Source organism: Megascapheus bottae, chromosome 1, assembly GCF_031878675.1.
Source record: "Megascapheus bottae isolate mThoBot1 chromosome 1, mThoBot2.hap1, whole genome shotgun sequence".
NCBI lineage: Eukaryota > Metazoa > Chordata > Mammalia > Rodentia > Geomyidae > Megascapheus > Megascapheus bottae.
The window spans coordinates 26,939,739-26,963,259 of NC_143509.1; the positions used below are offsets into that span (position 1 = coordinate 26,939,739).

Here is a 23,521-nt window from a genome sequence, read left to right on the forward strand (position 1 = left end):
TTGTAGCTGGATGTGAGCTCCAGGCCCGGGTATGTGCTATGTATGTACTCTTCTGCTGAGCCACACCACCAGCCTATTGTGTGTGTGTGTGTTCACACGCGCTGGTACTGGGGCTTGAACGCAGGGCCTAGGCATTGTCCTGAGCTGCTTTTGCTCAAGGCTAGCACTCTACCACTTGAGCCACAATGCCATTTCCAGCTATTTCTATCTATGTGCTACTGAGGAATGGAACCCAGGGCTTCATGCATGTGAGGCAAGCACTTTACCATCAAGCCACATTCTCAGCCCCTCCCTTAGCTTTTTTTATTTTTATTTTTTTTTTCCAGTCCTGGGCCTTAAACTCAGAGCCTGAACACTGTCCTTGGACTTGAGCCACAGCACCACTTCCAGCTTTTTTTTTTCAATGTATGTGGTACTGAGGAATCAAACCCAGGTCTTTGTGCATGCTAGGCAAGTACTCTACCACTAAACCACGCTCCTGGCCCTCCCTTAACTTTTTCACTCAAGGCTAATACTCTTTCACTACAACTTCTGACTTTTTGCTGGATAATTGCAGATAAGAGTTTTCATGGACTTTCCTGCCTAAGTTGGCTTCAAACAGGGATCCTCAGATCTCAGCTTCCAAAGTAGGTAGGATTATAGGCATGAGCCACTGGCAACCCAGCTTGTTGGTTATTCGAAGATGGAGATTCCCAGACGTTTTTGCCCAAACTGGCTTTAATCCTCTGAATCTCACTCTCCAGAGTATTTAGGATTATGCGCTCCAGTCTCGGGCTCACAGCTGCTTCAACCTCTGCAATATTTAAGAGGCGGGTCTGCAGGGTTGAGGTGGAGGGTCAGCTCCCCCTCCTCTCCCCCACCACTCCACACTTCTTCCACCCCAAGCCTCAGGCTCCCTGGGAAGAACAAGGACTGTAACCAGTCCCTATGAGACTGTGACATCCCCAAGCAACCCTGGATCCTGAATTAAGTATTGGGGAATCCTAGCGGCTATGTGGGAGACAGAGCAGACCAAGCAGGCCTGGGACAGTCAGGTAGAAAGACAGGCCTGGAGTTAGGCTTTGTCCTGAGAGCACTGGGGGGCTTTAGTGGGTCCTGCAGCTGCAGAGACTTGTGGCCTGAGGTTGACATAAAAGGTCTCAAGGGCCGGGAGTTTGGCCTAGTGGTTAAAGTGCTTGCCTAGCATGCACAAAGACCCGGGTTCGATTCCTCGGTACCACATACATAGAAAAAAGCCGGAAGTGGTGCTGAGGCTCAAGTGGTAGAGCTCTAGCCTTGAGAAAGTCCAAGGACAGTGTTCAGGCCCTGAGCTCAAGCCCAGGACTGGCAAAAAAAAAAAAAAAAAAAAAAAAAGGTCTCAAAACCTGAGGACCCTCTGTCCTGGAAGCTGGGAGGAGGAAGTGTCCTCTGGGGGCTCTGGAGGGCTGGTGGGGAGAGAGAGCATTGGGAGACAAAAGCCAGCTGCAGTAGTAGCTTGAACTCAGGGCCTGGGCACTGCCTCTGAGCTTCTTTTGCTCAAGGCTAGCACTCTACCACTTGAGCCACATCACCATTTCTGCCTTTTTCTGTGTATGTGGTACTGAGGAATGGAACGTAGGGCTTCATGCATGCTAAGCAAACACTTTACCACTAAGCCAGATCCCCAGCCTCTGTAGTCTAACTTTTGTTATAGCAGCTGCTTTGAGTCATGGCTGATCCCAAATGCAGGCATAAGAAACCACCCGGCCCCGCCCACCCAGCCCCACCCAATCATCTCTGCCCATCCAGTGGGCTCCGCCCACCAGTGAGACTTGTGGGCTCTGGAGGCCTAGAGCTCATTGACAGAACCACACAGACTCCACAGTGTGACTCCACTGATAGGAAAGGAAACATACAGAACAGATGAACCCAGACAGGAAGTGGGTGATGGGATGTGGAAGACGGGGCTCTCCTAGGGACAGGTCTGCTCTGGAGATGATGACGTGTTCTAAAATCCACTGGGGGCTTTGTTGCCTGTATCTCACATTATACTCAAAGCCACTGAACTGGCACCTGCTCCCCTTGAATCCCAGCATTCAGGAAATGGTGAGTTCTGGACCACCCTGAGCTCCACAGGGCAACCTGGTCTTTAATATATATATATATATATATTAGAGCAGGGCATGGTGGGACGCCTGTAATCCTAGCTACCCCAGAGGCTGAGATATAAGGATCTCGGTTCAAAGCCAGCCCAGGCATTGGAGTCGGAGAGACTCTTATCTCCAGTAGATCACTAGAAAACTGGAAGTGGTGCTGTGGTTCCAGGGGGAGGGAGGTAGCCTTGAGCTGAAGAGCTCAAGGACAACGCCTAGGCCTAGAGTTCAAGCCCCATAACTGAAAGAAAACAACAACAAAAACCCCCTCTTGCACCAATTTCTGTTCCCTTCTGGAAGATTCTACCAAAGAATTTAAGTGTACTTTGCCTGGAGAAAGCACTCAAGATACCCATCAGGAGGTCAAGTGCTGCCCAAGTCACACACAGAATCCTGGGAGGTGACAAAACCATACGAGTCACAACTGCAGGGTGGTGCTCCAGATGGGACCCAAAGCACTGATCAACCAGTGCCTCTCTCCGTGATCCAGAGGTCTGTTATCTTCTACCCTGGAATTGGAACCCAGGACCTATACATGCTAGCTGGGCAGGCATTCTTCCACGGAGGCATGGGTCCAGCCTGCCATTTTTTTTTCTTGTTTTCACATTTTAATCTCTGTGCAAATAGATCTTACTCCTGTGCACGTGTGTGTGTGTGTGTGTGTGTGTGTGTGTGTGTGTGTGTGGTGTGTGTCCTGCTCAGGGGTCCTTTACCACTGAGCTTTATCCCCAGCAAGCCCTGGATCCACAATCTTACATTAACACGACAGTGTCCTCAAATGGCTGACCCTTTCTGGAAAGATCCCGAGAGGACAGGGGTTGGTTAGCACATCTTCAATTCGAGAGGATTAGAGACACAATCGGTACCGCATCGAAAGCAAAAGAAAGCCAAAACATTTTTCACTGATGATGTGCGACAATAAAAAAAACATAAATGAGAGCGGGAAGGGGGCCTCCCCTCACCACTCAGGAGGCTTGAGATCTGAGGTTCCCAGTTCAAAGCCCATCCCAGATGCCTCTCTCCAATTAGCCAGCACGAAGTAAAGCTGTGGCTCAAGTGGTAGAGTGCCAGCCTTGAGCAGAAACAAAACAAAACAAAACACACCCAGCGCACAAGGCCTGGAGTTCAACCCCCCACCCCCCACATATACACACACACACACACATACACACACACACACACAGAATAGTTGTAGCCCCACCGCTGGAGGGGGTCAGCTCAGAGAGGGGCGGAGTGTTCCCCCAGGACACACAGCCTGGGCACCCTGGCCGGGGCCGGATGCGGGGCCAGGCCGCGCAGCTCTCCGGCGGGGTCGGGGGGCTGTGCGGGCGCGCGGGGCCGGCGCTGGCGTGGAGGGGCGCAGGGGCACACGCGGCGGAAGGCCTGTCGGAAATGGGAGCCCAGGAAGGCATAGAGCAGCGGGTTCAGCGCCGAGTTGCTGTAGGACATGCAGTGTGCCCAGATCTTGAGCGCGTAGGCCGCGTAGCTGCGGGGGTGCCACGACCCAGCCGGGCCCAGGGCCTGCAGCACCAGGAAGAGCTGGATGGGGCCCCAGCAGGCGGCGAAGAGCAGGACCACGGCCGCCACCAGCCTGGAGACCTTGGCGCGCACGGCCTCCGCGCGCTCAGCCTGCAGCTGTCCCTGCACGCGGAAGGGAGGCGGGGTGAGAAGAAAGGGCTGACTCCCCGCTCCTCCCCTCCGGCTCCACTCTTATTTTTACCTTTTTTTGCACCAGTCCTGGGGCTTTGAACTTGGGGGATCTGGGTGCCAGATAGCCCTTACCGTTTTTGTTGTTGTTTTACTCAAGGCTGGTGCTCTATCGTTGAGCCACAGCTCCACTTCTGACTTTGTGTGTGTGTGTGTTTTTAATCTAAGAGTCTCATGGACTTTCCTAAGTCTGGCTGGCTTTGAACTAAGATCTTCAGATTGGAGCCTCCTGACAAGCATGAACCACTGATACCCCCACTAGAAAAGCTTCAACTGGACGTATCCCCAGGATTCCTACAGAACCCCCCCTCCTCACCCCCGAAGCTACACACACACACGCACACACACACACACACACACACACACACACACACACCTGCAGGGCTCCATCCGAGGGTGCGGGGCGCACGGCGGCGCGGCTCAGGTGGCGCAGCATGGCGCCGTAGCAGGCGCAGGTGGCCAGAAGGGGCAGCAGGTAGAGCGCCAGCAGGTTGTAGAGCGCGAAGGCGCGCTCCAGGGCGCGGCTGGGGAATGCCTCGCTGCAGTAGGTGCGCGGGCCGGTGGAAAGGCGGTGCAGGGCGAGCACGGGGGCAGACACGGCTGCGGAGCCTGCGCCACAGGCCGGAGGAAGACCCGGGTTCCAGGAGCCGGAGGCACGGGAAAGCCACTGCCCCCGCCCCCACCATCTTCCCAAGAAGCTCCGCGTGGCCTGCACTCGTGCCATATGTCAATGCTGCCTCCTGGGCACCCCTGGTGGTCCGGGGACCTAGTGTGCCCCCACCCCGCCCCTCCAGAGGGCGCACCGCTACTCACCCACCCAGATGCCAAGGCTGACTGCCAGTGCCAGGCGCGGAGTGCGGCGGTGCAGGGCGCGCAGCGGAAACACCGTCACGTACCAGCGATCCAAGCTCATGGCTGTTAGGGTAGCGCACGTGGCCTGCACTGAGACCTGGGAAAGAGGGGAGTGAGTGCCCTGCCGGTCCCCCCACATATCCCACCAACCATTCAGGCACACACTCGGATGTGTTTTGCAGCGAGGGGTATTCAGTTGGCCATCAGTTGGGGGACGGGAGAGGGAGAAACAGAAGAGGGTGGAGGGAGGAGTTGGGGAGCTATAGGAGTGGGGTCGCCTGACACCCCATTTTATTTTTATTTTTTTTGCCAGTCCTGGGGCTTGAGCTCAGGGCCTGGGCACTGTTCTTGATCTCTCTCCCCAGGGACTCGCGCATGATAGGCAAGCACTCTACCACTAGGCCACACTCCCGGCCCCTGACACCCCAATTTTGAGACTGGGAGCAGCAGAGCCATCTCCAGGCCTCCACCCACCCCACCGTTCCCTAGGCGTCCAGGAGCCACTTCCCGCCAGCCCAGCCGTGCAAGAGGCTCGCCTTGGAGCCGGAACCCGTGGCTTATGTCTGTCATTCTAGCTACTCAGGAGGCTGAGATCTGACGATCGCAGTTCAAAGCCAGGCGGGACAGGAAAGGCTGTGAGACTCCTCTCCAATTAACTACCCAAAAGCTGGAAATGGCGCTGGGGCTTAAGTGGTAGGGCGCAGCCTTGAGCAAACGGGTTTTCAGGGACAGGGTCAAGACCCTGAGGTCAAGCCCCAGGGTCCGCATTAAGAAAGGAAGAAGGGGAAGAGCCCGCAAAGCTCGGGCTAGAGATGCAGCCCCGCCCACCCAGACCACGCCCACCCAAGGCCCCACCCACGCCGCTCTCCAACCAGGCCCCACCCGGGCCACGCCCACCCAGAGCGGACTCCGGGGTCCGCCAGGCCACGCCCATTCGGCAGGCCACGCCCTCCAGGGCAGCCCCGCCCCCTGCTGGCCGCCCCGCCCCGCGGTCCGGGCTGCGCACCTGCTGGATGTAGTTCACGAATTTGCACATGAAGTCGCCCAGCACCCAGGCGGGCAGCGGGTAGAGCAGGGCCGTGAAGGGCACGCAGCACAGCAGGAAGGTCACATCCGTGACCGCCAGGTTGGCTGCAGTGGGGAAGGCACGGGCGAGGCGTGTGGGGTTGTCCCAGCCGCCCTCCCTGACCACCCCTGGTCCCCCACTCTGGGCCGGACTCCTCTCCTCCGTGGAAGCTCGGAGGGCCGCCGGGTGGAAGGGGCGAGACGCGGGCGCCTTGGCTCACGCCCCTCCTCCTAGCCACTCGGGAGGCTGAGCTCTGAGCTCAGCCGCCCCCCCTCCAGAAATAAAAAAAAAGGGATGGAGACTTGGGGCGCCTGGCAGGGTCCGGAGACCGGGTCTGGACTTGTCTGCTGTCGGGGGGCCGCGGGGGCCACACGCCGCCGGGCCACTCACCGATGTAGAAGTTGGTCACCGTGCGCATCTGCTTGTGGCGGCAGATGACGTAGATGACCAGCGAGTTCCCCACCAGGCCGAGCGCCATGAGCGCCGCGAAGAACAGCGGGACCAGCCAGGCATCCAGAAGCTGCGGCCCGGGGCCCAGGCCATCGGAGGCGTTGGCGACGCATCCGGGACAGCTGGAAACGTTAGCCGATGCCCACCAGGACACATTGGGCCCCGACGAAGCCGCCACACGCATGGCCTGGCACCCTTCTCCTCCTCCTCCTCCTGGCTGCCCGCCGGGATTGCGTCCCGGGCCTGCCTCGGGGAGTCGGAGCTGGGGAAGGGGTCTGGAGGTCTCGGGAAGCTCCGGAGGCGGTGGGATAGGAGGGTGTCTCAGCCGCATCGGCCTCGCGTTTATACCCGGCGCTCTCCCCTTGTCCCCGCCTTCGCGCCCTCCCCGCGCCCGCCTGCCCGCGCGCGCCCCCCCACCACCACTGTGCGCTCCCGCCTCCACCCAGCCCGCCCGCGTGCAGGGGCTGGAGGGAGGGAGAGAGGGCAGGACCCGCAGACGAGGGTGGGGAGAGGTACGTGGGGGCCGCCCACTGCCCCAAGGGCTGGCCGCAAGCCACCCGCAGAGCTCCAGGGACCCCTTCCCACACCCAGGAGCCATCTTCAGAGGAAAATCAGGGGGAGAGCTGTGGAAGTTTCCAGACCGGTGAGAGGCGGTCTCTCACTGAAAGAGCGCCCACTTTCCCTGGAGGGGGTGTGCTCACCTCCCTCACCCCTTCACCCCCTAACTGCCAGCCAGGGGCCCACACCTGCTGGGGCCACATGGGGGAGCTTCTGATGCTGGCAGCTGGAACCAGGAGCAAGGCGACTCAAAAAGGGAGGCGTCTTTCTTTCTTTTTAATTGTTATCATAAAGGTGATGCACAGAGGGGTCACAGTTACACAACACAGGTAAAGAGCACATTTCTTTGTGGATAATGTCACCCCTTCTCCCTCCCTCTCGCTCTCTCTCCCTCCCAGTTTCCCCCCTCCCATGAATTGTATTGTTCGTTTTCCACATAGTATCCAGAGCGTGCCCTGATTGTCCCTCCATCTCTGCGCCTCAAACACAGGCATCTTACATCTTCACCCCGAAAAGCACATGGGGATACTGTTCTTGTCCATCCTGAGGCTGCCACAGAGACTCAGAGGCAGCTTTAAAGTGGTGGGGACCCGTGGGTGACAGTGCTTTGATACCATGTGCAGGGCTCCAGGCTCATCCTTGCAATACTGCACGGAGAGCACTGGGTGCTGGTACCTGTAATCCCAGCTGCTCAGAAAGCCGAGATCTGAGCATCTTGGTTTAAAACCAGCCACAGGAAAGCCTAGGAGATTCTTATGTCCAAGTAATTACCCAAAAGCCTAATGTGGTACGGTCAAGTGGTAGAGAACTAGCCTTGGGTGAAAAAGACAAGATCTGACGTTCTGAGTTCAAGATCCAGTGTTAGCACACACACACACACACACACACACACACACACACACACACACACATTAGAAAGTGTTTCCTCTTCACCCTTTTTATCTGTGTGTGTGCCAGTCCTGAACACCCAGCCTGGGCCCTGACCCTTAAGCTTTTTTCCTCAAGGCTAATGCTACACCACTTAAACCACACCTCTGCTTTCCAGCTTTTTGGTGATTAATTGGAGAAAAGTATGTTACCGACTTCCCTGTCTGGGCTGGTTTTGAACAGGCTGGCTCTTGACTAGCTAGGATTACAGGCCTGAGCCTATGTTCATTGTGTGTGTGTGTGTGTGTGTGTGTGTGTGTGTGTGTGTGTGTGCCCGTGCCTGTGCCAGTCTTGGGGGTTGCTTGAACTCAAGGCTTGGGCACTGTCTATGAGCTCTTGTGATCAAGGCTGGCACTCTACCACTTGAGCCACTTGGCTCAAGGCGCTAGCTTTGAGGAAAAAGCCCAAGGACAGTGTTCAGGCCCTGAATTCAAGACCCAGGACTGGCAAAAAAAAAAAAAAAAAAAAGAGAGAGAGTCCCATAGATTTTTAGTGCCTGGGCTGGCTTTGAACCACAATCGCCAGATCTCAGCCTTCTGAGTATCCGGGATTACAGGCAAGAGCCATGGATGCTGGCTTGGCTCTTTATTTATTCTCCTGGTACTCTAAATATTTACTTATGCTCAGATCCTGAGTTGAAGCTCTAAGACTGTCCAAAAAAAAAAAAAAAAGAAAGAAAGAAAAAGAAAAAAAAGGAAAAAAAAAAAACCACAAAACTTTTTTTTCTCCACCTCCTCAAAACAAAGTCTCATTATCACACCAGGCTGGTGTTGCATTCTGAGCTGAATTAATCCCAACTTCAGCTGACATTGAATAGTTGGGGGATTGCAGGTGTGACACCATACCCTGCTCAGTTATTTTTATTATTTGTTTTTGCTAGTCCTGGGGCTTGAACTCAGGGCCTGAGCACTGTCTTTGGGCTTTCTGAAGGCTAGAGCTCTACCACTTGGGCCACAGTACCACTGCCAGCTTTTTCAATGTACGTGGTATCGAGTAATTGAACCCAGGTCTTTGTGTATTCGAGGTAAGCACTCTACCACTAGGCCAAACTCCAGTCCCCCTGCTCAATTACTCTTTTTCTTTTCGTCTTGGGGCTTGAACTCCGAGCCTGGGTGCTGTCCCTGAGCTCTTCAGCTCAAGGCTATCGCTCTACCCCTGGAGCCCCAGCACCGCTTCCGGTTTTCTAATGGTTAATTGGTGATGAGACTCCTGTTCTTTAGTGCCCAGGCTAGCTTGAACCGAGATCCTCGGATCTCAGCCTCCTCTGAGTAGTTAGGATTAAAGGCGTGAGCCACCGAGGAAGGCCCCTGCTCAGTTATTCTTGACCATCGCCTAGAAAATCCCGTAGGAGGGTAAAGTTTTATTTCTTTCTTTAGTGGTTCAGGTTCCTGAGCTTTTGTGCTGAATGAAGGTTGGTGTTCTATCACTTGAGCTATACCTCTACTTCTGTGGGGCGTGTGTGTGTGTGTGTGTGTGTGTGTGTGTGTGTGTGTGTGTGTGTGTGCTTAATTGGAGGTAAGTATCTCATGGGACTTTCCGCCTCAGGCTACCTTCAAGTGATCCTTAGGTCTCAGCCTGCTGAGTAGCTAACATGACAGGCCAGCTTAGAAGGAGGGGCCAGTGGTGACAGTGGGTGGGGATGGGCCTGTTTGTGGGAATTCTGGGAATACATTTGCAGCTGGCTGAACCTTGGAATGCACTAGCTGTAATAAGCAACTTGTGGAGAGGCTAAAGGCCCAAGGAGCAGGGAGTTTGGGGGCTCAGGAGGGTGTTAAGACACTGGCTGAGGTGAAGGTGGCTCACGCCTGTAATCCTAGCTACTCAGGAGGCTCAGATCTGAGGATGGCAGTTCAAAGCCAGCCCACGCAGCAAAGTCCAGGAGACTCTTTTCTCTGATAAACAAATCAGATAAAGCTGAAATTGTAGGGCTGGGAGTTTGGCCTCTGTGGTAGAGTGCTTGCCTAGAATGCACCAAGACTGGGGTTCGATTCCTTGGTACCACATACATAGAAAGTGGTGCTGTAGCTCAAGTGGTAGGGTTCTAGCCTTGAGAAAAACAAAACAAACAAATAAAACCAAGGACAGTGCTCAGCCCCTGAGCTCAAGCCCAGGACTGGCAAAAAAAAGATAAATAAAAGCTGAAAGTGTAGTAGAGTTCTAGGCTTGAGCACAAAGAGGCTCAGGGGCTGGGGGGGAGGAAGATACTGGAGCCATGTGCTGGTGACCCAAGCTTCATGGGTGGAGACTCAATCTCCAATTAAGCAGCACAAAGGCCAACAGCTAGAGAAGAGGAGCAGTGTCGGCCGGGCGCAAAGCCTTCAGTTCCAACCCCCCTTGGCAAAAGGAGGAGGAGGAGAGCACTGGACACTGGGCACCACACAAACCCCCTCTCCCCAGGACTCTCCTTCAGATTTGCATCACCACTGATTTCTTTTGCCTCATTTGTATTTATTTATTTTGGCGAGGGATGTCTTTGATGTTCTCTTTTCTTCTGTTTCCTGGCTCCTTGGTCCCCAGCACCCGCAGGCCCGTGCTCACCTGGGCTCCCGGCGCCCCCGGCCCTCGCCTCATCCCCACGCCCCAGCCTGGGGGCCACACGGTCCCCGAGCCGGGTTCCCCCAGATCCGTTCCCCCGGGGCCGAGAGGCGCGGTGGGGCTCCCCCGGGGCGGGCGGGCCGGGGCGGGGCGCGGGGCGGGGCCGGCCGCCGGGATCGCCCGGCCCGGGGACGGGGAGGGGGTTCCCCGCGTCCGCGCCGCCCCCGGGGGCTCCGCGCCCGGCCGGCCCCGCCCCGCGCCCCGCCCCGGCCCGCCCGCCCCGGCCGGCCGTCACTTCCTGCCGGGCCCCAGCAGGCCCAGCCGGGCGCGGCGTCGCGGCTGCCCGCGCCATGGTCGCCCTGGAGAACCCGGAGGGCGGCCCGGAGGCGGCGGCGGCGGCGGGGGGCCCGCGGATGCTGTGAGCGCGCGCGCGGGGGGCGCGGGGGGCGCGGAGCGGGGCGGGCGCGGGCTCGGCCTCCCCCCCTTCCTCGGATCCCCGATCTCCCCCCCATCCCAGGCCCGGGGAGGGGGTCCGCCTCCTCCCCTCGGCCCTCCCTCTCCTCCTTGGGTTGGGGGGTCCCCTCCACCCCTCCATTCTCCGTTCCGTCTGCTTCCCCTCCCCGGAACCCCTTAGAATCCGGGGGTTCACCGGGGCTGACTTGACTCCTCCTGCCCGGTGTCCGCCCCCCCCGGCCCCGCCCGGGGTCCCCAGGTAGGTTTTGGGGGTGCGGGTCCCGGTGCCCGCGATGGGTGCCCTGCGCCCAGGGCGCGCGCCTGCCGGTCTCTCCTGCCCTGCCTTCCTGGCAGATGGGACTGGGTTTCCCCTCGGGAAATTCCCAGCTGAAGTGGGGAGAGGGCGTCTCAGAGCCCAGGCCGAGGGGAGCCTGTGTGTCCGGGGGCCTGGCTTGTCTCTAAGAGGGCTGTGCATGGGGTGGGTGGGCGGTGCTGCTCTTCCCTGCCTCAGTTTCCCCCTCTGTAAAATGGGAAGCACCCAGACTGCTTCTCTGAGTGGTTTCGGTCCCTGGCTCTCCAGGGTTTGGAGTTCATGGGACGGAGGGGGGGGTTGTTTGTTGTGGGTTGGTTGTGAGGCTTGAACTCTGGGGCCTGGGCGCTGGCCCTAAGCCCAGCACTACTTCTGCTTTTCTGGTGGTTCCTTGGAGATCAGAGTCTCAAACGTCCCCTGTCCTGGCTGGCTTTCACCTCCTAGCCTCCCATCTCAGCCTCCCGAGTAGCCAGGATTACAGGCAGGGGCCACCAACCTCTGTGAGTACAGGGAGTCAGACTTGAACCCAGGGCCTGGGCTCCACCCCTGGAGCCCCTGGAGCTTTGTCGCTCTACCATTCCAGCAACCCTTCTACTTCTGGTTTTCTGATGGTTCCTTGGAGATCAGAGTCTCACAGACTCTTGGCCTGTGGCTGGCTTTGAACCTGGATTCTCGGACCGCGGCCTTCTGAGTAGCTGGGATTATAGGCCAGAGCCCCGGCCCCAAGTGGAGGGTTTTTAAATTCAGTTGCTGCTTTCTCATGGTTCCCTCACACGCCCTGTCCTTTTGGGGTTACTTTGAAATGGTTTTAGTACTCCATTTTTCTGTGGCTGCTGTGGGTTTTTTTTTTTTATTATTACCATTGTCTTGCTGGTACATCTAACCATCAGGTCTTTACCAGAAACTTAGGTGCCTTTTCAGGCCAGGTGTGAGTCAAGCCAGAAGATGCCTGCTTTTGCTTTTTCTTTTTCTTTTCTTTTTTTAATTTATTTTGTGGTGTTTTGACATCTCTCTTTATAAGGCCCCAGCTAGCCTTGAACTTGAGACCCTACTGCATTTACCTTACCTCCTGTGTACTGGGATTCCAGGTGTGCTCTACCAGGCCTGGCTCAGGATGCTCTGGGGCCTTTCACCCTCCCCAGTGGGTGACAACTGTTGCCCCCCTACCCCTCCCCAACCGGAAGTCCCAAAGCTGTAACTGTTGAGGAGGTTCAGGTTACACCCACTAGAACTACTTCCTTGTGGCCCTCTCCTGGGTGTTTACCTGCCACCCTGCCACCTGCTGAGTCACCTCCAGCTCTTGCACTTAGGGAAGTGGGTTCTGTTGGGTGGGGGAGAAAGTGGGGCTTTGCCAGGGGTGTGGCTGGTCCCAGATCCCCAGCCAAATCTGCCAAGAAAATGTTTTATTTTTATTTTTGACAGTTGTGGAGCTTGAACTCAGGGCCTGGCTGTTGTCCTTGGGCTCTTTTTTTTTTTTTGCTCAGAGCTAGCGATCTACCACTTTGAGCCACAGCACCATTTCTGCTTTTCTGGTGGTTCACTGGAGACAAGAGTCTCATGGAATTTCCTTCCCGGGCTGGTTTTGAACCTTGGTCCTCAGCCACCGTGCCTGGCTGACAAGGGGCATTGTGGGTACCTTTCTCCCTGTTATCCTGCCCCCCCTCCCTGGATATCTCACTTCCACGGTGTAGGTACTTTGGTATATGTGTCGACCTCTGTGTTTGAACTCAGAGCGTAGCTGCTGTCCCTGTGCTTTTTCCACTTAAGGCTGGCACTCTACCACTTGATCCACTGCTCCACTTTGGCTTTTTCATTTGTACTTGGTGATAAGAGTCTCACAGACTTTCTTGCCCAGGTTGGCTTCAGACTTGATCCTCAGATCTTTACCTCCTGAGGAGCTGGGATTACAGGCATGCGTGGACTGTTTAGGTATTTTCTGAGGCCTGGAGGGTCCAAAATCTTCAGAGTCCTGTGGCCCTGTTTCACTGCTTTGTAATAGTGGACTTATTGGCTGGAGTGGGTGATGTACAAATTCTGAGTGACTGTGTAAACAGGAGTTTGCTATTCACTCAACAAATCCATCAAACCCTCCTCCCTAAACACACACATCGCTGTACTTTGTCACCTAGGGATTCTCAAAGGGTCACCAACTGGACCCAGATACCTGCCACTGGGTTCTTTCTCCAGGGTTTAGGAAACAAGCCAGCAAGGGCAAGGAGTAAACAAGGATCAGGAAGGCCAGCTGGCTCAGGTGCCAACTGATTAAGCCTGAAGAAGGCTGATTGGACTAGCTGGGAGGTGTGACCTTGATTCCTGGGAGGTAGCATTTGCAACATGAACCACAGTGAGCCAGGAACAGTATCAGGGCAGCATGTGCAAAGGCCCTGGGGTAGAGCTGACCTGGAGCTATCCCCCAGCCAGTTTCAGCCACATGGCACAGATTGGTCTCCCCCTCTTTTGTGTTCTCCCCTTGATACCCCATTTCCTGTCTGCAGAGAGAATTGGTGATTCTTGATTCTAGAAGTCAGATGTTTCTTTGGCTGGAATCTGAAGGTTGAATCCAGCATGTTAGATTTGATAGGGGGATTTGTGCTCTTAGCTCTGGGGTGCTTGCGGCCCCCACCTTGTCCCCTGCCCATGTGTTCTGAATTGAGGCATGGGTCCCAGACGTCCAGTGCCAGGCCAGGGAAGAACGTTCATGGGCACAGATGGTGCCGGGCTTGGACCTTGGAGTCTGGACAACCCTGGTGGGCAGACTGAAGGAAGAAGACACAGGATCCCTCCTGGAGAGCCTCCTCTGTGAAGTTGGGGTGATACCACAGCCCCGGCGGATGTGATGCGGCCTGCACTATCAGCCCAGCTCAGCTGCAGGGGTGGAGGGTGGAGGGGCGGGCCCCCGGCGCTCAGCGGATGCCTGGCTGTCCCCCCGAGGGCTGCGTCTGCTGTGTCCCCCAGCTGTGGGGACTGGGAGTGCGGTCTGCAGATCTGTGCTTGCACCAGCCCTAAGCGAGGAAAAGTTCGGTGGGTGTTAGCGTGGGAGTGAGCCCCCTGTCGCTGGAGGGAAGCAAGTGGGTGTTTGGCTATTTTGGTTCTTCAGGGTTCTTTCCAGGCTCCCAGCCTCATGTTTTACCCTTGTCACATACATTGGGGCGTAAGTAAAACTCCGGCCTGGGACTCCATCCTGGCGTTTGAACAAAGGGCCTGGGTGCTGCCTCTGAGCATTTGTGCTCAAGGTGAGTGTTCTACCACTTTGGGCCACAGCTCCATTTCTACTTGGAGATAAGAGCCTCATGGACTTTAGTGCCCGGGCTGGCTTTGAACCATGATCCTCAGATCTCAGTCTCTTCAGTAGCTAGGATGACAGGCGTGAGCCACTGTGCGTGCGTGCGTGCGTGTGTGTGCATGCGTGTACTCATCTATAATTTGTGTCTTCGAGTTTCTAGCCGGCTGGGAAAGTTTTGGTGGTATGTTTTATTCTGCTGATCATTTTTTTTTTTTTTTTGCCAGTCTTGGGCTTGAACTCAGGGCCTGAGCACTGTCCTTGGACTTTCTCAAGGCCCTCCCTGCCCTCCTTGCCCCCCCCACTCCTCTGTCCCCCTCTGCTGACTTGGTTTTTGTTTTGTTTTTGCCAGTCCCGGGGCTTGAACTCAGGGCCTAAGCACTGTCCTTGGGCTTTCCTCAAGGCTAGAGCTTGACCACTTGAACCACAGCGCCACTTCTGGTTTTTTCTGTGTGTGTGGTACCAAGAAATCCAACCCAGGGCTTTGTGCATGCTAGGCAAGCACTCTACCACTAGGCCAAACTCCCAGCCCCGTCTGCTGACTATTGGTTTTTGGGTGCCTTGAGATTTGAACTCAGGGCCTTGTGCATGCTAGGCAGGTGTTATCGCCCCTTGAGCCACACCCCCGGACCTTTCTCCTGTGGTTATTTGCTGAGATGTGTTTTTGATGGTGTTGGAGCTGGCTTGAACCTTGATTCTCCTGTTTATGTTTCCCACGTAGTCATGGTTACTGGGGGAGCCCTCCCCAAACCCAGCCTTTTTATTGCTTGAGATGGAGTCTCAAGGACTTTATACTGGGGCTGCCACTGAACCTCCATCCTCATGACTCAGCCTCCAGACTAGTTAGGATTACACGAGTGAGCCACTGTCCTAGCACTGCAATTATTATTATTATTTTTTTTTTTTTTTTGCCAGTCCTGGGCTTGAGCTCAGGGCCTGAGCACTGTCCTTGGACTTTCTCAAGGCTGGAGCTCTACCACTTGAGCCACAGCACCACTGCCAGCTTTTTCTATGTATATGGTACCAAGGAATTAAACCCAGGTCTTCATGCATGCTAGGCAAGCACTCTGCTCTCCTGTTTTTTTAACTCCACTATGTGCCAGGTATGGTGGCACTGTTGTACAAAAGCCCTGGGGTGACATCAGACTGGCAGGAAGAATGGAGGAGAGGATGAGGTCAGAATGTGGGGATAAAAGTCGGGCACCTTGGACCCCAGAATCCACCATCAGCCCCATGAAGTGGGCAGGGGAGGGAGGGGGGCTCTGAGCCCATAGTCTGTGGCTTGAGGGTTGTCAGGGCCAACCAAGCAAACCTTGGTAATTCTTCTCATCAGCAAGTTTTCATTGTGTGTGTGTGTGTGTGTGTGTGTGTGTGTGTGTGTGTGTGTGTGTCTCATGCCTGTAATCCCAGCTACTCAGGAGACTGAGATCTGAGGATCACAGTTCCAAGCCAGCTTGGGCAGGAAAATCCATGAGACTCTTATCTCCAATTAGCCATCCAAAAAGCCCAAAGTGGAGCTGTGGCTCAAGTGGTAGAGTGCTGCTAGCCTTGAGCACAAAAGCCTGGGGTCTTGAATTTAAGCCCCAGCACAAAAAGAAAGTAAGCTTCCATCCAAAAGCTGCCTCTTCCCCCCTGCCCCTCCCATGACACCTGCTCTGCCATGTTTGTCCCCTTGGTCCATAGGTGTGTGTGTGGGGGGGTGGCTGGCAGTGCCTTCTAATTTATCCCCACGATTACTGCACGTGTTCTAATGGAAGGGCTCTCCCCGCTCCCGGGGTCTCTGCGGAGGGGATCTGAGCCCCTGGCAGGTGGACCCCGGGACTGTGATACAGCCACATGGATTGGTTCTCCCCACAGAGGCTGGGCATCCGGTTCTGGAGCCCAGGGGCCTCCTATTCTGGCCACCAGTCTGCTGTCTTTGGCCATCTTCCCTTTTCCCAGCCTCCATTTCCCAATCTGTACCTGCCTCTTGGGTGTGCGGTGTTCTCACAGTTCTGGGGAAGCTAAGCAGAGGCAGTGGGGGGCCCCCATCAAGCTGACCTTGATTCTGAAGGTCCTCCCGCCCTCCCCACAGGCCCCTTCAGGGCTGCCTGCCCCCCCTAGCCAGCCCCCAAGTGAAGAGACTTTCAGCCTCCAGGCGCAAGCAGCATTTCATCAACCAGGCTGTGCGGAACTCAGACCTGGTACCCAAAGCCAAGGGGAGGAAGAGCCTGCAGCGCTTGGAGAACAGTAAGCCAGGGATATGGGGGAGGGTGGTGCTTCCCCCCCCCCCAGGAAAACTTGTTGTGTTACTGTTGCCTAAAGATAAGCTGGCTGCTGAGCTCAAGGCCAGGGAGCAGGAAATACCCAGACACTGACAACCCTTAGACTTACTGGGCCAGGACTGGGCCAGAGGGTATTTGGGGGAAGAGGCTTTTGAAGGATGTATAGGAGTTCAACAAGGTAGGATTGATAGGGCCTGGAGGCTGGATGGGAAAAACAACAGGAGAGTGGAGGTGAAGACGCTAGGAAGACAGGAAGTAAGAATGGTCATAGGGATCCTGAACATGGTTCCTAGGCCAATGATATCTGTTTCCTTCCAGCCCAGTACCTCTTGACCTTGATGGAAGCTGATGGGGGTCCGACAGGTCTGGAAGACCTGACACTCCCTGCAGCCCCGGGCATCTTTGCAGAGGCCTGCACCAATGCCACCTACGTGGAGGTGAGGCCCGGGGCCCCTCATGGCCCCCTCCCTTATCTGGAGCCCTTCCCACTTGTGTCTAGACAAAAGCCCTCGGTCTCCATCCCTGCCTAGACCTGGCCAGAACCTCCTGGAAGCCCCCAGCCCCCCATCCATCCATCCACTCTCACACCAGACCGGCCAAGGCACCTGCATGCGTACTGACCTTGCTTGCCCAGCTCACACCCGACCCGGGCTCGATGCCCCCAAGTGTTTTTGGGGGGAGCTAGTGGGCATACATGTCCACAGGAGGATTTCCAACTACTCGGCCCCCCCACGTCCATTTGTAAGTGGGGGAAACACGAGGTCCTGAGACTCAGGGTCCTCTGCTCAGGACTTCAGTGACCTTGCCTGTCACCTTCCAGGTCTGGAATGACTTCATGAATCGCTCCGGGGAGGAGCAGGAGCGTGTGCTCCGCTACCTGGAGAATGACAGCCCCAGCAAGCCCAGGAAGAGGGGCGCAGGCCGCGGGGAGAGGAGAGGTGAGGGCACGGGGGCGGGGCTGCGGGTGTGGGCGGGGCCAGAGGCATGGGCTGCGGGATGTGTGGACGTGGTGGGCGGGGCCTGATGTGGGCGGGGCCAGAGGCATGGGCTGCGGGGATGTGTGGACGTGGTGGGCGGGGCCTGGTGTGGGCGGGGCCAGAGGCATGGGCTGCGGGATGGTGTGGACGTGGTGGGCGGGGCTGTGGTGTGGGAGTGGCCAAACTATTGGATGGGCGGAGCCTGGAGGGCAAAGAAGGATAGGTGGAGCTGGGGTGTGGAGCCAGGCCTGGGTGTGGGCGATGTGCAGAGGACATTGTGGGAGGGGCCAAATTATTGGGGAGGCGGAGCCTGATGTGAGAAGAATGTGGGGGTGGAGGCGTGGCATGTGGGTGGGGCCTGTGACTGGTGGTGGGCGGGACATAGCCTCACCTGTGAGCCTTACTCTGGGTTCACAGAAGACCCAGTCTACACACCCCACAAGTGCTTCCAGCGCATCAGCCGCCGGCTGCGATCCGTGCTGAAGCGGAGTCGCATCCCCATGGTAAGTGCCAGGCCTTATGTGAGTGGGCCTGGTCTTCCTTCCTTCCTTTCATTTGTCGTATGTGGGACTTGAACTCCGGGCCTGGGTGCTGTCCCTGGGCTCTTCAGCTTAAGGCTACCGTTCTAACCCTTGAGCCATGGCACCATTTCCAGTTTTCTGATGATTCATTGGAGATAGGAGTCTCAGGGACTTTAAACTAAAGCCTGGACTGGCTTTGGACCTGCCAAATCTCAGCCTCCTGAGTAACTGGGATTACAGGTGTGAGCCACCATGTCTGGCAGAGATTCCCCTTTTTGTATAGGAAGGACCCAACAAGGACAGCGGGCATTGTGAGGTGTATAGGCAGAAGGTGAAGGCTGAAGGATGTTGAGTAGTCATTTGTGGTGTGTCAGTGGTAAGAGCTGAACCTAGGGCCTCAGGCATTAGGGAAGCTAGGCCTGATAGTGGAAACCTCCCGCGGCTTCACCCACCGATCTCTCTTTTCCCCAGGAAACACTGGAGAGCTGGGAGGAGAGGCTGTTGAGGTTCTTCTCAGTGTCCCCCCAGGCTGTCTACACAGCTATGCTGGACAACAGGTAGTGGGGTGCGGGGAGGGGCAGGACGATCTTCCTGGCTATGCCCGCCTGGCTTGGCTATTCATATCTTGTTTCTTCCCAGCTTTGAGAGGCTCCTGCTCCATGCCGTTTGCCAGTACATGGACCTCATCTCAGCCAGTAAGTGCCCAGCTGGCCCCCTCCAACCCAGGAAGCAGAGGCCAGGGTCCCATAGGGTCTGAGGAAGGGGTAACAATGGGAGCCTGTAATTCATCATAATCTCTCCATGCTGGCCCCATGCTGGGTGGCCTCAAAGGACATAGCCGGACAAGTAGACAGACACCCGTCAACCCATAGCTCCAGGGCTGTGTCGGGGAGACACAGTACAGAGACAAAGCCCAGGTTTGAAAAGCTCCCAAATTAGACAAGAGATAATCGTCCTCAGTCTCCGGAAGTTTAACAGACTCTATCCCCAGGACCCCTGGTAGCCTGTACCCCCACTATTGTAATGTGGGGTGCTCTCAGGACACTCCTCTAACGAGTTCCTCATGTCCTTGCCAGCACCAGGTGCCCCAGCTGGTCCTTGCTTCCCACACCTGTCTCTGCCTCCTGCCTGGAGTTACCAAGGAGACAGTTGCCATGCAACCCAGCATGGTTCCCTCCCCTGTTCTTTGTATGGAAGATATAACCCCTATGCCTGTCTTTGTTCCCCAAACACTGAGAAAAGAAGAGCTTGGCAGGGTGGGAGCTTCTCTACAGGGGTCAAGCTGTGGCCTGGACGAGAAGGGTGGGGTGGGGGCTAGGAAGCTGGGGAGGAGGGGAAGAAGTTTCCAGACTGAGGAAACAAACCAAAACAAGGGCCTTGAGGTGGGATGGGCAAGGCTGACCTGGGGACTTGATCTAGGCTGGGAGAGGAGACCCAGGGCTGGGAGGTCAGAAGGCCCAGGACACATGGTCAGGCTCCTATGTCTGTTGGGCCTCAGAACACATTTCAGTGTCCCTGTCTGTAGAGGGACAGGTGACAGCAGAGAAGGAAATGGGCTGCCAATTGAGGGCAAGAGGGTATTAGTATTATTAATCTAACCTGAAACCTGGGGGTTGTGCTCAGTCAGACCCAGAGTCCCAGCTCACAGCAAAGCAAGGATCTGTAGCCTGTCTCTATGCTGAGATCTTTTCATTTCGTGTGTGTGTGTGTGTGTGTGTGTGTGTGTGTGCGCGTGCCCGCCCATACTGAGGTTTGAACTCAGAGCATGGACACTGTCCTTGATCTTTTTCTCCTCAAGACAGGTGCTCTACCACTTGAGCTATACTTCAAGTTTGTGGTGGTTTATTGGAGATAAGAATCTTTTGGAGGGGCCGGGAGTTTGGCCTAGTGGTTAAAGTGCTTGCCTAGCATGCATGAAGACCCGGGTTCGATTCCTCCGTGCCACATCTAGAAAAACGCCGGAAGTGGTGCTGAGGCTCAAGTGGTAGAGCTCTAGCCTTGAGAAAATCCAAGGACAGTGCTCAGGCCCTGAGCTCAAGCCCAGGACTGGCAGGAAAAAAAAAAAAAAAAGAATCTTTTGGACCAGCCAGGCACTGGTAGCTCATGCAGGCTGAGATGTGAGGATCATGGTTCAAAGGGCAGAAGTCTGTGGGGTTCTTTATTTCTTGAATTAACCACCAGAAAAGCCAGAAAGTGGAGCTGTGACTCAAAGTGGTAGAATGCTGGCCTTGAGCTCAGGGTCAGTACCTGGGCCCTGGGTTCAAGCCAAGGACAATAAGAAAGAAAAGGAAAGAAAGAGACCATCCTTTCCTGCTCTGACTGGCTTTGATCTTTGTTCTTCAGATCTCAGCCTCCTAAATAGCTAGAATTAGAGGTGTGAACCATTAGCCTCGGAACCTTTCTTTCTTTGGCCAGTCCTGGGGCTTGAACTCAGGGCCTGAGCACTGTCCTTGAACTTTCTTAAGGCTAGAGCTCTACCACTTGAGCCACAGCAACACTTCTGGCTTTTTCTATGTATGTGGCACCCGGGAATCGAACCCTGGTCTTTGTGGATGCTACGCAAGCATTCTACCACTAGGCCAAACTCCCAGCCCCTTTCTCTTCTAATTCTGACTTACATGTGCTGACCACAGGTGCTGACCTGGAGGGTCGGCGACAGATGAAGGTCAGTAACCGACACCTGGACTTCCTGCCCCCCGGGCTGCTCTTGTCCGCCTACCTGGAGCAGCACTGATGCCAGACCCTGGCACCTGGCCTGCTACCACGCCGGATCCCAAGATCTCCCGCACCATCTACTCATGTCTTGGGATATTTTTTAAAAATTTGTCCTTGGAAACCTGTCTTTCCCTTTTCCCCTTCCCTGCCCCGCTCCATAGATCAGCGCTGGCAGCTGGGTCTGCCTAGACTGCCCATGTACATAGCTTCCCATCCCGGGTCTTGTATCTGGGTGGGGTGGCCTGGGCATGTTTCTTTTATTCATTGTTTAGCATTTTGGGGGAGGGAGGGAGGGAGGGAGGGGAGGGAAGGTCCAGGTTGAAGCTCAGGTGAGGAGGGAAAAGTCTAGGGGTTTTATCCCTTTTAATATATACAGCATGATTTGTTGTAGATTTTTAAATTTCCTTTTTGAAGAGAAAAAAACATTAAAAAAAAAAAAAAAAAAGCCCTGCCACAACCCCAAAATTTGCCCTGGCTGGTAAAGTCTGGGGCTTCATGACAGCCTTTGCTTGATTCCACCCCCTCACAAATTTTTACCTCTGATCCAAGAGTGTGTCCCTTGGAACCCAGCTCCCCTGTCCCAAGAGCATTTTGTCCTGTGCATGTGTGTATGTGTGTGTGTGTGTGTTTGTGTGCACGCACATGTGTGGGTCTTCCACACAGACAAGCTTTCATCTCAAGGGCTGGTTTTATGCTTTTAGTTTTGTGTGTCTTGTGCTCCCCCTCCCCCAGCCTGTTCTCTGCCTGCACCCCACCCCCTTTCCCCTCCCTTTATACTGGGGATCCAGGACTTCCAGCCAGAAGCCTCTGACCTCTGGTTACCCCATCCCTTGTGCCCTTAGCCTGGTTCTGATTGCCCTGCCAGGAGTGGGGGTCCTGTACAGAGAACAGGCTTGCTTGGTGTGCTTGGGGGATGGGACGTGTTTCAATAAATTCCTGGTGCTCTGGCAATTGGCTTGTCTTGCTATTGGCTAGGAACACTGGGCATGGGGGGCCCAGCTTTTCAGTGATGGCCACATCCTGGCTAAAGCAGGTGCTTGTCCAGATGTGATAAGCTTTAAGGCTCTACTATCTGGGCAGTCCCCCATAAAGATCAAATGGCAGCATGTATCTTTGGGATCTCCCATGTGGTCATCCTGGAACAGGACTGTCCAGAGCCATCCAGGTCTCTGTCCCTCCCAGGCTCTAGGGAGCTCCACCCTGCCTCCACCAGAGGTGTTCTGCATCCCTGGCCTTGTGGCCACATCAGCCTCTGCCTCCATCCTCCACCCTCCTGGATCCAGATGCCCCCCCTACTGAAATAGACAACTAGGCCTCTGGCACCTGCACCCTAGTCATGTCATATTCACTTGTAGTTTCTCTAGAGACCCTCTCTTCTAATAAGGCCACACTGAGGTATGAGGTTAGGCCTTTATTTAGTCTTGGTGAGGGGGGCATGGGGCAACCCAAGTCATAACACTATCTGTTGACCTCTGGCTCAGTTCACATTATGAGATCATCCAGTGGATTGTGGTCTAAGGTTTAGGCTATCCCAGACAAAAGCCTGAGACTACGTGAAAATCAAACTAAGAGCAAACAGGTCCAAGGTGTGATTCAAGTGGTAGAATTCCTGCCCTTCAAGTGGGTAAGGCCCTGAGTTCCATTCCCATAAAATAAAGCAATAGGCTAGCCCCAGGACCAGGATTTTTTTTTTTTACAAATATCAAACCCTTTTCAGGATCTGGCAGATGCTCTTAACAGCCGCAGCTTCAGACACCGACACCATCATCATTATTATTAATTATTACTTTTCCAGTCCTGGGACTTGAACTCAGGGCCTGGGCACTGTCCTTGATTGTTCTAAGGACTAGCACTCTACCACTTGAACCCCAGCTCCACTATTCAGCATAATTTTGAACTTCAGTCTTTAGATCTGTGACTCTCGTGTAGCTATGATAACAGGGCTGAGATTGAAAGCCAGGCTGAGCAGGAAAGTCTTTGAGACTCTTTATTTCCAATGAACCTACAAAACAGCTAGAAGTGGAGCTGTGGCTCAAGCTAAGGAACAGTGCCCAGGACCTGAGCTGAAGCTCCATTACCGGCACCAAAAATTAAAAAAAATAAGAATAAAAACAGACATTAAGTGTGAAGTCCCTGTAGCCAGGAAGTGTTGGAGATGAAGATAGACCCCAGAGCACCGACCCCCAGAACTTTACTGTCCTCAGGCCTTAAGGCAGTACTTTTCTCAATAGTCACCCAACCCAGGTTGGACAGAGTTCTGCAACAATGCTTCGCCTGTTCAGAGAGACGGAATTCTGGAGACATTTCAACCTGAAAAGACCCTCCATTTAAAAAACCACCTTGGGACCAGATGTCAAGGAAAAAAAAAACACGAAACCATAGAAACAAAAAACTTCACTCATCCAAATGTGAGCTGCTCAAGCAGCTCTAGAGAATAAACAGGAAAAAAAAAAAGAAAACCAGTATGGCCACACATGTAGAAGACGAGCTGGGTCTGGGCGTTTGGAACAAAGATTTCAAATCAGGACACTTATTTTTCTGAATCTTGCAAGTGGGAAAGGGAGCAAAATATGGAACGCTTCACGAATTTGCGTGTCATCCTTGCGTAGGGGCCATGCTAATCTTCTCTGTATCGTTCCAATTTTAGTATATGTGCTGCCGAAGCGAGCACGAATGCAAGGGGGTTCCATTCACTATTTATAGTGCTGAAGCCACTGTTCTTTACACTAAGGGTGACTGTAGTTTGGTCCTAGCAATTTCCCTATCTCGTCAATGAGTCATAGTGTCACATACCA

General features: G+C 54.9%; 2 protein-coding genes and 1 non-coding gene across 3 annotated transcripts; 1 reads left to right on the plus strand and 2 right to left on the minus strand.

Moving 5' to 3' along the window:
* Positions 1–2,644: 2,644 nt before the first annotated feature.
* Positions 2,645–6,472, minus strand: Kiss1r (KISS1 receptor). The gene is made up of 5 exons (XM_090328510.1): positions 6,127–6,472; positions 5,677–5,801; positions 4,632–4,767; positions 4,195–4,427; positions 2,645–3,752 (listed from the first exon to the last, which is right to left on the minus strand). Exons 1-5 carry the CDS (start codon positions 6,368–6,370, stop codon positions 3,330–3,332), a joined length of 1,161 nt encoding a protein of 386 aa, XP_090184636.1. The 5' UTR covers positions 6,371–6,472; the 3' UTR covers positions 2,645–3,329.
* Positions 6,473–10,514: 4,042 nt separating this feature from the next.
* On the plus strand, positions 10,515–21,677 carry R3hdm4 (R3H domain containing 4). Its single transcript, XM_090339724.1, has 8 exons — positions 10,515–10,624; positions 16,324–16,478; positions 16,832–16,950; positions 17,334–17,451; positions 17,908–17,993; positions 18,483–18,568; positions 18,651–18,706; positions 20,645–21,677. Exons 1-8 carry the CDS (start codon positions 10,557–10,559, stop codon positions 20,743–20,745), a joined length of 789 nt encoding a protein of 262 aa, XP_090195850.1. The 5' UTR covers positions 10,515–10,556; the 3' UTR covers positions 20,746–21,677.
* Positions 21,678–23,290: 1,613 nt separating this feature from the next.
* Positions 23,291–23,397, minus strand: LOC150068608 (U6 spliceosomal RNA). The gene has a single exon (XR_016538623.1). It is a non-coding gene; the product is annotated as a U6 spliceosomal RNA (small nuclear RNA).
* Positions 23,398–23,521: the final 124 nt, after the last annotated feature.